This window comes from Mustela lutreola, chromosome 9, assembly GCF_030435805.1.
Source record: "Mustela lutreola isolate mMusLut2 chromosome 9, mMusLut2.pri, whole genome shotgun sequence".
Taxonomy (NCBI): domain Eukaryota; kingdom Metazoa; phylum Chordata; class Mammalia; order Carnivora; family Mustelidae; genus Mustela; species Mustela lutreola.
The window spans coordinates 56,942,775-56,957,347 of NC_081298.1; the positions used below are offsets into that span (position 1 = coordinate 56,942,775).

Consider the following 14,573-nt stretch of genomic DNA (forward strand, 5'->3'; position numbering starts at 1 on the left):
TGAATAAAGCAAAGGCAGAAAATCCTGTAATATAAACAGAACAAAGGAAAATAAACCTGTAAAAGAACAAGATCAAGACAAATAATACTATTCAGTATTAATACTAAAAGATAGACTACTATTAATCAATTACCTGTGTTCCCGCATCTAGCTGTCTTAGAGACCAATATATAAATTTTACAAAAGGCTCATGAAGCTTGGTATTCACAAAAGGCATCCACTGTAGCTGCTCTGTCATCATAGGCAAAAGCTAAAGATAAAATGGCAGAAGTTATAAATGCACAGTAATGTTAGATAGTGAAAGTCAATTACCACAATTCCCCCAAAACTTTTTTCAAAAGAAAAAAGTTCTGTAATAAAAATCCTCACTTTGAAACCAAATGCAACACAATACAGAAATATATATTTGAAATTTTAAATATGTACATCCTTTAACCCAGCACATTAGTCATCAAAGATTTTAAGGGAATGAAGCTGTATAGACATTCCCTGGACTTCAAATGGACACATAAATTTATAATACATATATAACCATAAAAATGGTAAGAGAATCTGTATTTAGGTGATAAAAGGTTACCAAAGGGCAAATGTAATCAGATCCCATTTATATAAAATATCTGTACGAATTTATATTGAAAGAGATATATGAAAGAACGTTTTTAAAAAACACTCTGAGAGCTCTGCCTTCAGCTTGAAGTCTGCTTGAGATTCTCTCTTCCCCTCCCACTGCCCCTCCTCCCCACCCTTATCCCTGCTCACAAAGGTAGGTGCACTTGCACTGTCTACAATGAATAAAAAATAAAGATATTAATAATAAAAATTTTAAAACTGAGATAATACTTTATTCTTAGTATGTCTGTCTTGCACAAATATCTTAATAATTAAAGTCAATTGGTAAAAATAATCAACTGTTTAAAAAAGATGTCTATGAAAAAACACATCAAAAGTATATCACTTTGCTAAAAGATTTTAAGACCATAAAGATATTCTATGCCTTTGATGAAATACTACTACTTCTGGTATATTAGCCTAAGAAAAACACCTAAAATACCCCCCACCTCCAAAAGCACAAGTACAAAAATAGTTAAAGTCACATTCTTTGCAAAAACAAAAATGCAGAGGAAACTTAATTACCTAGCAATAAGGAAATGGTTAAGTCATGTATATAACCACTCAGGGAACTACAGATTGTGAACAAGAAAAATATTAATAATAAATTAAGCAAAAACAATAAAAGCTAGGATACAAAATCATATGTAATTTGATCAAGAGGTATGGAAATAAACACACGAGTTTGGAAGGATATATCTGACCTTTCATCGTACCATCTAGGGACTTCTGACCACTTGCACCTTTAGAAATACTGGCTTCTCTGACACCAATTTCTCCTACTTTTCCTTCTACTTCTCTAGTCACTATCTGTCTCTATGGTTGGTTCACTGTCACTCACCTGGTCATAAAATGTTGGGATTCTTCAAATTTAGCATTAACTCATAGAGACTGATTCCCATATTTACATATTGTTATGCATCCCTTTACATATCTCTCTATCTCTCTCTTCCCTGGCTCTGGTCCCTTATATCAAAACCTAGTAAACATATCCATTTTGGTATCACAAACTGAGCTTGTCCAGAATTTATCAGATGAAGGAGGCTCAAACCCAGATCTACTCCAGTATTTATTTTAAGTGAATGCTACTTATATTCACCCAATTTTACAAGAAGTTAAGAAACCTGGGAGCCAAAGTGGACACAAAAATTTATATACCAGATCCATTACAAAGTCTCATCTATTTTACCTCAACAGTCTACTCCTGATTCCATAACCACGATTCTAACAAAAATTACTATCTTCTTTCACCCAAACTACTTAGGAGTTTCCTAAATATTCAGCATCTGCTCTGGCACCTTCAAACTTATTTCCATGTAGCAGCCAACAGGATCCTTTTAAAGCATAAACCTGATGCTATTTTCTCCTTAAAGGTCTTCACTGGTTTCCTACTACTTAATTATCATTTTCTGGAATGAAATTTCAAGCAAAATTGAAAAATTAGAGATACCTCAAGTTGAAAAATGTCAAACCTGTATTTTTGTGGGTGAATGGAATTTAGCAACTACTTAATCTCTCTTAAGGCCATAACTCCAGTAAAACTTTATATACTTAATCCCTCTCACCCTATATTTTAATATGAGATTTCAAACTGGGGAAGAGTGCACCTGGGTGGTTCAGTTAAGCATCTGCCTCCCTCCAGCTCAGGTCATGATCCCAGGGTCTTGGAATTGAGTCCTAAGTTGGGTTCCCTGGTCAGCAGGGAGCCTGCTTCTCCCTCTTCCTGCTGCTCCCCCTGCTTGTATGCAGGTGCTCTCCCTACCAAATAAATAAAAATCTTTAAAACTGAATCAAAGTGATTTAGGATGCCTATCTGGCTCAGTCAGTAGAGCACATGGCCCTTGATCTTGGGATTGTGAGTTCAAGTACCTAGCTGGGAGGAGGGAAGAGGGGGAAGAAGAAGAAAAAAGAAGGTAGAAGGAAGGAGTAGGAGGAGAAGGAGAAAGAGGAGAATGAGAACTTTGTCATATTGGTTATATAACACTAAAAGGAAGCGTGCAAAAAAATTAAGAATGTGAGATACTCAACTGAGCTTGACTCTCCGACAAGTTATTTGTACAAAATATGGGAGGCAAGAAGGATGGTGCAGGAAGTAAAGTATCCCAAGTTTAAAGAGACTTGGGAAACATTAAGACCAAGAGAACCACAAAGGGATGGTTATAGTTTATTTTTGTTGTGGTGAATTTAATGTTAATAATTTTATAATTCACACACCAGAAACTTCCCCTATTTAAAGTGTACAATTAAATGATTTTTAGTTTATTCACACAATTGTTAAATCCTCATCACAGTTAGTTTTAAAACATTTTCATCACCTACTCCCCCAAACCCCTAACATTAGCAGTTACCTCAATATTTTCCCCAACTATTCCAGCCTGAGGCAACCACTAATCTGCCTTCCTATATACGTTTACCTTTTCTGGATTTTTCATATAAATGTCATCATACAATATGTGGTCTCTTTTTTTTTTTTAAAGATTTTATTTATTTATTTGACAGAGAGAGATCACAAGTAGGCATAGAGGCAGGCAGAGAGAGAGAGGAGGAAGCAGGCTCCCTGCTGAGCAGAGAGCCCGATGCGAGGCTCGATCCCAGGACCCCGAGATCATGACCTGAGCCGAAGGCAGCGGCTTAACCCACTGAGCCACCCAGGCGCCCCTCAATATGTGGTCTCTTGTGACTTGCTTCTTTCACTGCCAGTATCTTCAAAATTCATTCACGCTGTAGTATGCATCAAATATATCATTCCTTTTTACCACCAAATGCTACTCCATTGTATATACAGACCATCTTATTTATCCATTTGTCCACTGATGGACATTTGGGTTGTTTCCGCTTTTTGGCTGATATGAACATTCATGTATAAATTTCTCTGTGCACATATGCCTTCATTTCTCCTACTTAGGAGTATAACTGCTGACTTATATAGTAAATCAATGCTAAATCTTTTCAGGAAATGCCAGACCATTTTCCAAATGTACTACATGGTTTTACATTTTCACCAGCAGTGTATGAGTTTCAATTTCTTCATTCACATTTTGGCTACAGTTAAGATTATTTTTTTAATCTTAGCCATACTAGTGGGTGGGATATAGCAACGTGGTTTTGATTTGCACTTCCCAAAATTAGTAGAACATAATTTCATGTGCTAATTGACTATTTGTATATGATTTTTAGAGAAATGTCTAATCAGATCCATACTGCATTTTTATTTGGGCTTTCTTTTTATCGCCGAGTTACAAGGCTTTTTAAAAAATATTTCAGATAGAAGCCCCTTATCAGATATGTGATTTTAAAAATATTTCCTTCATCAGTAGGGTTGTCTTTTGACTTCCATGATGGATCCTCTGAAGCACAAACCTTAAAAAAAAAAGGGTTGTCTCAGATTTTTTTTTGTTAGAATTTTCTCAGCAATAGAGGTTTGTCTGTCTTCTGTTCGGTCTCAACAACAGTCAGCATTTATTGGACATGTGTTTTTATCAAGGCACTATAAGGGGCTAGGGCTGCAGAGATGTAGAAGTCAAACTGGCTGGCAAGGCTCCCAAAGATCACCATTCTTCAACCCTGCTTTCTTCTGTCTGCCCATTTCTCTGTTCATACCTGGTACTCCAGCCATCCAGACCTTTTGTAAATAATTAAGATACATTGCTCTTTTCCCAATTCCATGTTTTCTCACATTATTTCCACATTCCCCATTACTAAAATGACTGACAAACTGAATATATCTAAGGTGTATAATGTGATATCCTAGTATATGCATGCACTGTGAAATGACTACACAACCAAGCTAATTAACATATCCACAGTTACTTTTTTTTCCCTTTGGGGGGGTTAGTAAGAACACTTAAGACCTCTGAGGTGTTAGGTGAGCTCTCACTGTAGTTTTGTTTTGATCTGTACTTCTCAGATTATCTGATACTGATTTTTTTCATATACCTATTGGCTATGTATGTATCTTCTTTAGAAAAATTTCTATTCATGGGGCACCTGGGTGGCTCAGTCAGTTGAGCACCAACTCCTGATTTTGGCTCAGGTCATGATCTCAGGGTCATGGGATCAAGCCCCGCATGAGGCTCCATGCTCAGGGGAGTTTGAGATTCTCTTTCCCTCTGCCCCTCCCCACCCCGCAGTGTGCATGCGCTCTCTCTAAAATAAATCTTTTTTTAAAATGTCTATCCAGGTCTTTTATCCATTTTTTAATCAGTTAAGTTTTAAATTTTGATAAAACTCAATTTACCTTCTTTCGTTGGTTCCTTGTGCTTTTGTCATATTTAAGAAAACACCACCAAATCCAATGGCACAATTTACTTGTATGTTTTTGCCAAAGAGTTTTGTACATTTTACCTCTCATGTGTAGGCCTTGGATGCACTGTGAGGGTTCATTTCTGGATTCTCAATTCTAGCCCCTTGATCTATATATATCTATCCTCATGCCAACATTACATTCTATTCATTACTGTATCTTTGCAGGAAAACTTAAAATCAGGAAGTCCTTAAAATCAGTCCTCCAACTCTGTCCTTTTTTCAACCTTCTTTTGGATATTCTAGGTCTCTGGCATTTCCATAAGAATTTCAGGAGAGGTTATTAATATCTGCCAAGAAGCCAGCTGGGATTTTATAAAAGTTGCACTGAATACATAGATCAGTTTAGGAAGTATTAGTACACTAAGTATTCCAAACCATGAATAAGGATGTCATTCGATCTTAACTAGATCTTTTTAATTTTTCAGCAATATTTCAGTTTCAAAGCATGAGTTTTACACCTCTTTTGAAAACCTGATTCCTAAATATTTTATTCTTTTTGGTGTCACTGAAAATGGAATTGTTTTCTTAAATTCATTTTCAACTGTTCATTGCTAGTGTATATATACACAATTGACTTTTTGAATAGTGAACTTGTATCCTTTAACCTTAATTTGTGTATTAGTTATAGTAGTTTTTTAGTGAATTTCTTAGGTTTTTATATAAATGAGATCGTATCATCTGCAAATAGTTTTACTTTCTTTCTACTCTGGATGTCTTTATTTCATTTTCTTAACTAACCACCCTGGCTACAACCTCCAGTACAATGTTGAATAGAAGAGGTGAGAGTTAAGTATTCTCTTGTTCCTAATTTTAGAGAGAAAGCGTACAGTTTTTCTTCATTAAGTATAATGTTAGCTGTGGAGGTGCTGTAGATATGCTTTTCCAGGTTACCTCTAGCATTTCACTGCTTTTATCATAAAGGTATGCTGGATTGTCAAATATTTTTTCTGTATCTACTGAGAAAATCATGTGACTTTTGTCTTTATTCTACTGATATCATGCATTACGAACTGATTTCTTTTTTTTTTTTTTAAGATTTTATTTATTTATTTGACAGACAGATATCACAAGTAGGCAGAGAGAGAGAGAGAGGAGGAAGCAGGCTCTCCACAGAGCAGACAGCCCGATGCGGGGCTCTATCCCAGGACCCTGGGATCATGACCTGAGCCGAAGGCAGAGGCTTTAACCCACTGAGCCACCCAGGCGCCCCACGAGCTGATTTCTAAAGGTTAAGTCAACCTTAGATTCCTAGGAAAAAATATACTCAGTTATGGTATATAATTCTTTTTTATGTGGCTGGATTCCATTTACTTGTATTGGATTGAGGATTTTTGAGTCAGTAATCAAGAGAGATTGGTTTCTAGTGTTCTTGTGATGTATTTGTTTGGTTTTGTTATCATGGTAATGCTGGCCTCATAAAATGAATTGGTAAGTGTGGCCTCATAAAATGAATTCTCTGTTTTTGAAAAAAGTTCATGAAGAATTTTTATTAATTTTTAAAATGTCTGGTAGAATTCACCAGTGAAGCAATTTCACCAAAGAAAAGAAGGCCTTTTCTTTGAAGGTAGGCTTTTGATTCATTTAATCTCCTTACTTGTTACAGACCAACTTAACTTTTCTGTTTCTTCTTGAGTCATTTTTGATAGTTTCTGTCTCTCTAAGAATTTGTTACTTATCTACTTTATTAGTCTATAATTATTAGTAGTATTTCCTTATAAACCTATCTATAGGCTGATAATATATCCACTTTTATTCCCAATTTTAGTAATCTTGGATTGGCCTCTCTTCAGTTGGCCAATCTAGCTAAGGGAAATATTAAAAGGGGTCCTCTAAGCAAAGAAAGAGCCTAAAAGTAACTGACCAGAAAAGAACAAAGACAATATACAGTAATAGTCACCTTACAGGCAATACAATGACACTAAATTCTTATCTTTCAATAGTCACCCTGAATGTAAATGGGCTAAATGCCCCAATCAAATGACACAGGGTATCAGACTGGATTAAAACAACAACAACAACAACAACAAAAGACCCATCGATAAATACTGTCTGCAAGAGACTCATTTTAGACCCAAAGACACTTTCAGATTTAAAGTGAGGAGGTGAAAAACAATTTACCATGCTAATGGTTATCAAAAGAAAGCTGGGGTAGTAATCATTGTATCAGATAAATTAGAATTTGAAGCCAAAGACTATAATAAGAGGTGAGGAAGAACACTATATTGTACCTAAAGGGTTTATCCAGCAAGAAGATCTAACAATTTTAAATATTTATGCTCCTAACATGGGAGAAACCAATAAAAACCAATTAGTAACAAAATCAAAAAAACACATCAACAATAATATAATGATAGTAGGAGACTTTAACACCCCCCCCCCACTGAAATGTACAATCTAAGCAAAAGATCACCAAGGAAATAAGGCTTTAAAAGACACACTGGACCAGATGGACATCACAGATATAGCCAGAACATTCCATCCCAAAGCAACAGAATACACATGCTTCTTTAGGGCACATGGAACATCCTCCAGAATAGATCACATCCTAATTCACATATCAGGCCTCAACCAGTACCAAAAGACTAAGATCACTCTCTGCATATTTTCAGACCACAATGTTAGAACTCAATCACAAGAGGAAAGTTGGAAAGAACTCAAACACATGGAGGCTAAAGAGCATCCTACTAAAGAATGATTGGGTTAACCAGGAAATTAAAGAAGAACCAAAAAATTAAAAAAAAAATTCATGGAAACAAATGAAAATGAAAACATGACTGTTCAAAATCTATGGGATGCAGCAAAGGTGGTCCTGAGAGGAAAGTATATAGCAATATGAGCCTTTCTCAAGAAATAAGAAAGATCTCAAGGATACAACCTAACCCTGCACCTAAAGGAACTGGAGAAAGAAGAGCAAAGAAAGCCTAACCCCAGCAGGATAAGAGACATAGTAAAGATCAGAGCAGAAATCAATGAAATAGAAACCAAAAGAACAGTAGAACAAATCAATGAAATTAGGAGTTGGTTCTTTGAAAGAATTATTAAGACTGATAAACCCCAGGCCAGACTTATGAAAAAGAGAAAGGACCCAAATTAATAAAATCATGAATGAAAGGGGAGAGATCACAACCAACACCAAAGAAATACACAAAATTATAAGAACATAGCATGAGCAGCTGTATGCCACCGAATGTTGCATGGAATGTGAAAGAAATGGATGTGGAAGAAATGAATACATTTCTAGAGACATACAAACTACCAAAACTGAACCAGGAAGAAATAGAAAACCTGAACAGACCCATAACCAGCAAGGAAATTGAAGCAATCATTAACATCTCCCAACAAACAAGAGCCCGGGGCCAGATGGCTTCCCAAGGGAATTCTACCCAACATTTAAAAAATTAATACCTATTCTCCTGAAACTGTTCCAAAAATAGAAATGGAAGGAAAACTTCCAAACTCATTTTGTGAGGCCAGCATTACCTTGATCCCAAAACCAGACAAAGACCCCATCAAAGGGAGAATTACAGACCAATATCCCTGATGAACATGGATGACAAAATTCGTACCAAAATTCTAGCCAGTTGGATCCAATAGTACATTAAAAGGATTATTCACCATGACCAAGTGAGATTTATCCCTGGGCTGCAAGGCTGGTTCAATATCCACAAATCAATCAATGTGATACAATACATTAATAAAAGAAAAAACAAGAACCATATGATCCTCTCAATAGATGCAGAAAAAGCATTTGAAAAAGTACAGCATCCTTTCTTGATCAAAACTCTTCACAGCGTAGAGATAGAAGTTACATACCTCAGTATCATAAATGCTATCCACAAAATGCCCACCACCAATATTATTCTCAATGGGGAAAAACTGAGAGTGTCCCCGCTCAGGTCAGGAACACAGCAGGGATGTCCAGTGTCACCACTGCTATTCGACATAGTGCTAGAAGTCCTAGCCTCAGCAATCAGACAACAAAAAAGAATAAAAGGCCTCTGAATCAGCAAAGAAGTCAAACTGTCACTCTTTGCAGATGATATGATACTTTAGTGGAAAACCAAAAAGATTCCACCCCAAAACTGCTTTATTACAAAGCTGTAATCATCATGACAGTATGGTACTGGCACAAAAACAGACACAAAGATCAATGGAACAGAACAGAGAGCCCAGAAATGTACCCTCAACCCTCTGGTCAACTAATCTTCAACAAAACAGGAAAGAATGTCCAATGGAAAAAAGACAGTCTCTTCAACAAATGGTGCTGTGAAAAATGGACAGCCACATGCAGAGGAATTAAACTAAACCACTTTCTTACCCTACATACAAAAACAAAGTCAAATGGATGAAAGACCTAAATGTGAGACAGGAATCCATCAAAATCCTAGAGGATGACACAGGCAGCAACCTCGTCAATGTCAGCCACAGCAACTTCTTCCTAGACATATCGCCAAAGGAAAGCAAAGACAAAATAAACTATTGTGGCTTCATCAAGATTAAAAGGTTTTGCACAGCAAAAGGAAAAAGTAAACAAAACCAAAAGACAACTGACAGAATGGGAGAAGATATCTGCAAATAAAATATCAGATAAAGGGCTAGTATCCAAAATCTAGAAAGAACTGCTCAAACTCAACACCCGAAGAACAAATATTAGAATTTATCAAACTCAAACACCCAAAGAACCAGTCCAGAATGGGCAGAAGACATGAACAGACATTTCTCCAAAAAAAGACATCCAAATGGCCAACAGACACATGAAAAAAGGCTCGACATCACTTGGCATCAGGGAAATACAAATCAAAACAATAATGAGATATCACCTCACACCAGTCAGGATGGCTAAAATTAAGAAGTCAGGAAATGACAGGTGTTGGCGAGGATGCAAAGAAAGGGGAACCCTCCTACACTGTTGATGGGAATGCAAGCTGGCACAGCCACTCTGGAAAACAGTATGGATGTTCCTCAAAAAGTTAGAAATAGAGCTACCCTTTGACCCAGCAGTTGCACCAGTGGGTATTTACTCCAAAGATACAAATGTAGTGATCTGAAGGGGCACCTGCACTTGAATGTTTATAGCAGCAATGTCCACAATAGCCAAACTATGGGAAGAGCCTAGATGTTCATCAATAGGCAAATGGATAAAAGCAGATGTGGGGTGTGTGTGTGTGTATATACCATGCTTTGAAACTAGAACTATACATACACATACGTGCACACAGTGGAATACTATGCAGTCATCAAAAAAAGAAATCTTGCCATGTGCAATGACATGGATGTTATTAGAGGGTATTATGCTAAATGAAGTAAGTCAATCAAAGAAAGACAATTATCATATGATCTCACTGATATGTAGAATTTGAGAAACAAGGCAGAGGGTCATAGGAGAGGGGAAAATGAAACAAGATGAAATCAGAGTGGAAGACAAACCATAAGACACTCTTAATCTCAGGAAACAAACTGAGGGTTGCTAGAGTGGAGGGGCGTGGGAGGGATAGGGTAGTTGGGTGACAGACATCAGGGTGGGTATGTGCTACAGTGAGCACTGTGAATTGTGTAAGACTGATGAATCACAGACCTGTACCCCTGAAACAAATAATACATTATATGTTAATAAATCAGGAAAAAAATAGGCATCCACATTGGTCAGGAAGAAGTTAAACTGTCACTGAAGTTCCATCAAAACCTATTATAACTGATAAATGAATTCAGTAAAGTAGCAGAATAAAAAATTAATATACAGAAATCTGTTGCATTTCTATAAACTAATAATAAAAAAGTGGTAGGAGAGATTAAGAAAACAATCCCATTTACAACTGCACCAAAAGGAATAAAATACCTAGGAATAAACTTAACCAAGGCGCTAAAGACCTATACTCTGAAAACTATAAAACAACAATGAAAGAAACTGAAGATGACACAAACAAATGGAAAGATATTCTGTGCTCATTTACTGTTGGAATTAAATACTGTTAAAATGTCTAAACATTCAACGTAATCCCAATCAAAATACCAACAGAACTGAACTAGAACAAATAATCCTTAAATATGTATGGAACCACAAAAGACTCCAAATAGCAAAAACAATCTTGAGAAAGAACAAAACTGGAGGTATCACAGTCCCAGCTGTCAAGGTATACTATTAAGTTGTAGTAATCATAACAGTAATCCTAACAGTATGATAAAGACACAAAAATAGACATACAGAATTTTCAGGTATCTCCTATAAATGCTCAATTCACAAAAATTTATTTGAGCTCCTAAAACCTACAAAGGAAAACTGAGGTCATAGTGAGGGAGTTAAGATAATATCCCCTGTCTCTGAGAATCTTTCAGCTTCCTATGAAAGAGGAAAAAGACAAACATAGAGAACAGTCTAATTATGTATTTTAAAAAAAAAACAAACCTGATTTTTAAAAAACCAAATGTATTTTATTGTGAAACCCTTCCAAATTAGAGCCATTAAAGGCAGGCCAAGACGGGGATGCTATCTACTATCACCTCTATTATTTACCTTCTTCTAGAAGGACTGACTACATAAAGCAATAGAAAAACCCTGTCTTTTATATATATGAACTTGTAAAATTGATGAGAAAATGGAATAAAATGTGTGACATTAAAAAGCAGACAATATTTTCATTAATTCTAAATAATGTGCACTTAACTAGAAAACATAAGAAAAACATTTTCTTAAATTATCAGAACCAATGATTTCAGTGAATTGTCCGGTTGCTAAAAATATAAAAATCTTCCAAATACTAATATTATCTGATTTTAGAGATGGGAAAAAAGTCATATTCATAATACCAAAAAAATTTCCAAACCTAATAAACTAAATGAAAAAGGAAACATGCAAAATACACAAGTATAAAAATATACACTTCATTTAAGAACATGAAAAACTATATAAAATGAGGGATGGGAAAATTTATTGTAAAGATACCAATTCTTAATTAATCCAAAAATTAAATGCAGTAACAAGAAAATACAAAAAGCCTTTTTAAAATTATATTAAAATGAGTATTTTAGACAATTAAAAATTTCTTCTAAGAATAACCAGAAACTTCCCTGCCCATGTAAAAGCATATATTAAAGTCAGAATTAATCAGAACACTGCAGTAGTAGTACAGGAACATACAGATCAATGGAACAGAATAGTAACTAAAAAAAAATAGACCCAACCTCATAAATACATTTCATATACAATATGTATCTCACATACATTTCAAATTAATGGGTAAAAACAGGAGTTACTCCATAAGGACAACTTGCTTACCATTTAAAAAATGAAAGTGTATCTCTACTATTACATCAAAATATATCATAGATAAATTAAATATTTCAAAGTTAACCATGAAAAAAAGCCTAGAAACAAAAAATACAAAGATTTTCCAAATGTCGGGGCAAGAGAACTAAGTCTACTTTAACACTGTTACAGTGGTAGAAATAAAAGAAATGGTATGAGTTTAACTACATAAAAATGTAAAACTTTTATATAACATAGAATACTACTATGGAATCTCTAGGCACAATTTTTTTGTTGAACAAAAAAATAATCTTGAAAAAGAACAAAGTTGAAGATCTCACACTTCTTAATTTCAAACTTGCTACAAAGCTACAAGTAATTAAAAGAGTCTGGTATTTGCATAAAGAAAAATATACAGACCAATGGAACAGAGAGCCCAGGAATAAGACCTCACAGACATGGTGAAATGATGTTTGTCAAGGGTGCCAAAATTACTCAATGGGGGAAAACCAGATATCCACATGTGAAAAATGAAGTTAGACCCTTATCCTGTACCAGGGACAAAAAACTGAAAACTAAATGAAAGAAAGACTTAAATATAACTAAAACCAAGTAATTTCTAGAAGCATTACTTGGCATATGGTCCTTTTACTCCATCTTCAAAGCCAGCAAGCATGTGACCTGCTTTTCTGCTCTTTTGTCTGGTTAAAAGCTCACAGGATTACTGGGCCTACCCAGACCATTCTGGTCAATCTCTAGTGGAAGGTCAGCTGATTAGGAGCTGTAACTCACTTCTGCCACAGAACATAAGATACGGGGATTAGGATATGAACATCTTGAAGGCCATTATTCTGCCAAGCAGAAAATGCATTTAAAAGAAACATTTTAGGTAAGTGTGGAAACTGGAAATAATTTTCTAAAATGGAACCCTGGCCAATATTTAGCAACTACAAAATTATTTCTGAAAACATTAAACCAAATGTTAGATGTCTACTCTAAGAAGTTTTAATATATTTCTTGCTATGACCACATATATTAACTAGAAATCATGAGTACCAATATCCAAATTAATGTCTGTAACTTAAGAAAATGGTTACTTCTTTTTGTTAATGAGAAGCCCCTTGCAAATACTTTCTATCCCTTCATGACAAAAAAACAAAACAAAATTATTTTAGTGGAATTTGAGTCTTAAAATAATGTGTTTTTAGGAATTTTATCACTGATCATCTGCCTAACTAGTATAAAATTATTGTTGCTATTTTCAGAGTTAAGTTCTTAACTTCTAGTCTCTATTTTTAAAAAGAAATTTCAAATAAAAGTAAGAATTAATTTTAATTAAGTCTGGAATGAATCTTTTTAGAATTATTGGTATGGTCAATTTTCTACCAAAAAGTATTTTTTCCTCTTATAAAACATACAACAGGCTTTCCAGTAGTAATCTTCATGAATCATATACATCAAACCAAAAAACAAACCTTTATACACTTCTCCTGAATATCATTTCTCTGAGAAGCAAATCTGAGTAGCGGCTTTTCACCATCCATTCCAGATTCTTCACTTTTTATTTTACTAAGGTGATGATCTGAAATCCAATCCATGAAGACAGTTAAAAGTTCATAAACTTGTGCATTAAGTGGTACCTATAGGTAAAAAAGTAAATCAAACATTTATTTCCATCTATAACCTCAAAATTTTAAGAGCAAGTTTTAAATTTAGGGATCACAGAATAATTTACCTAATGGTCACTAAAATATGCACTGAATGAAAAAGCTTCCCCGAACAAAGGAAATTCCAAATCAAAATCCCCACTTAACATAAGAAACATGTTAAAGGATGGCTGAGAGAAGGAGAGAAAACCCATCTTAAAAAGGAAATTGAGGACTGACTGAGTGGCTCAGTTGGTTAGGCATCTGACTCTCGATCTTAGCTCAGGTCTTGATCAGGGTTTTGAGTTCAAGCCCTGTACTGGACTCCATCAAGAGCGAGGAGCCTTCTTGGAAGGAAGGAAGGAAGGAAGGAAGGAAGGAAGGAAGGAAGGAAGAAAAAAGGGAAAGGAAACTGAAGGATGCCTGGATGGCTTAGTTCGTTAAGCATCTGCCTTCAGAGTCCTGGGATCAAGCCCCATGTCAGGCTCCCCGCTCAGCGGAGAGCCTGCTTCTCCCTCTGAATGCTGCAGCCCCTGCTTGTGCTCTCTCTAAAAAATAAATAAAATCTTAAAATAAAAAAAAATTCAAAGAACCGAGCCTTATTGCCAAAAAAAAAAAAAAAAAAAAAAGAATTTTCGTAAAAATTCTTTATCCAAGTTTAAAACATAGAAAAGTAAAATCGGCCTTAACTCAGGAGCATGAACCACCATAACGAAGATTTTAACAAGTTTAAAGGTTTAGAAAGTTAAACAATTTCTACCATGGAACTT

At 35.2% G+C, this 14,573-nt stretch overlaps 1 protein-coding gene across 13 annotated transcripts in view; it reads right to left on the reverse strand.

The window, feature by feature from the left end:
• The window catches only part of CCDC138 (coiled-coil domain containing 138), a 140,501-nt gene that overhangs the window by 89,523 nt on the left and 36,405 nt on the right, over positions 1-14,573 (reverse strand). For 11 of the 13 annotated variants that reach the window (XM_059134287.1, XM_059134279.1, XM_059134276.1 and 8 more), the window contains 2 exons: positions 13,633-13,797; positions 134-250 (listed from right to left, as the gene is read on the reverse strand). In XM_059134287.1, coding sequence (XP_058990270.1) covers positions 134-250; positions 13,633-13,797 — 282 coding nt within the window. The remainder of the gene's footprint in view (positions 1-133; positions 251-13,632; positions 13,798-14,573) is intronic. The other 2 variants (XM_059134282.1, XM_059134280.1) reach the window with 1 other exon arrangement.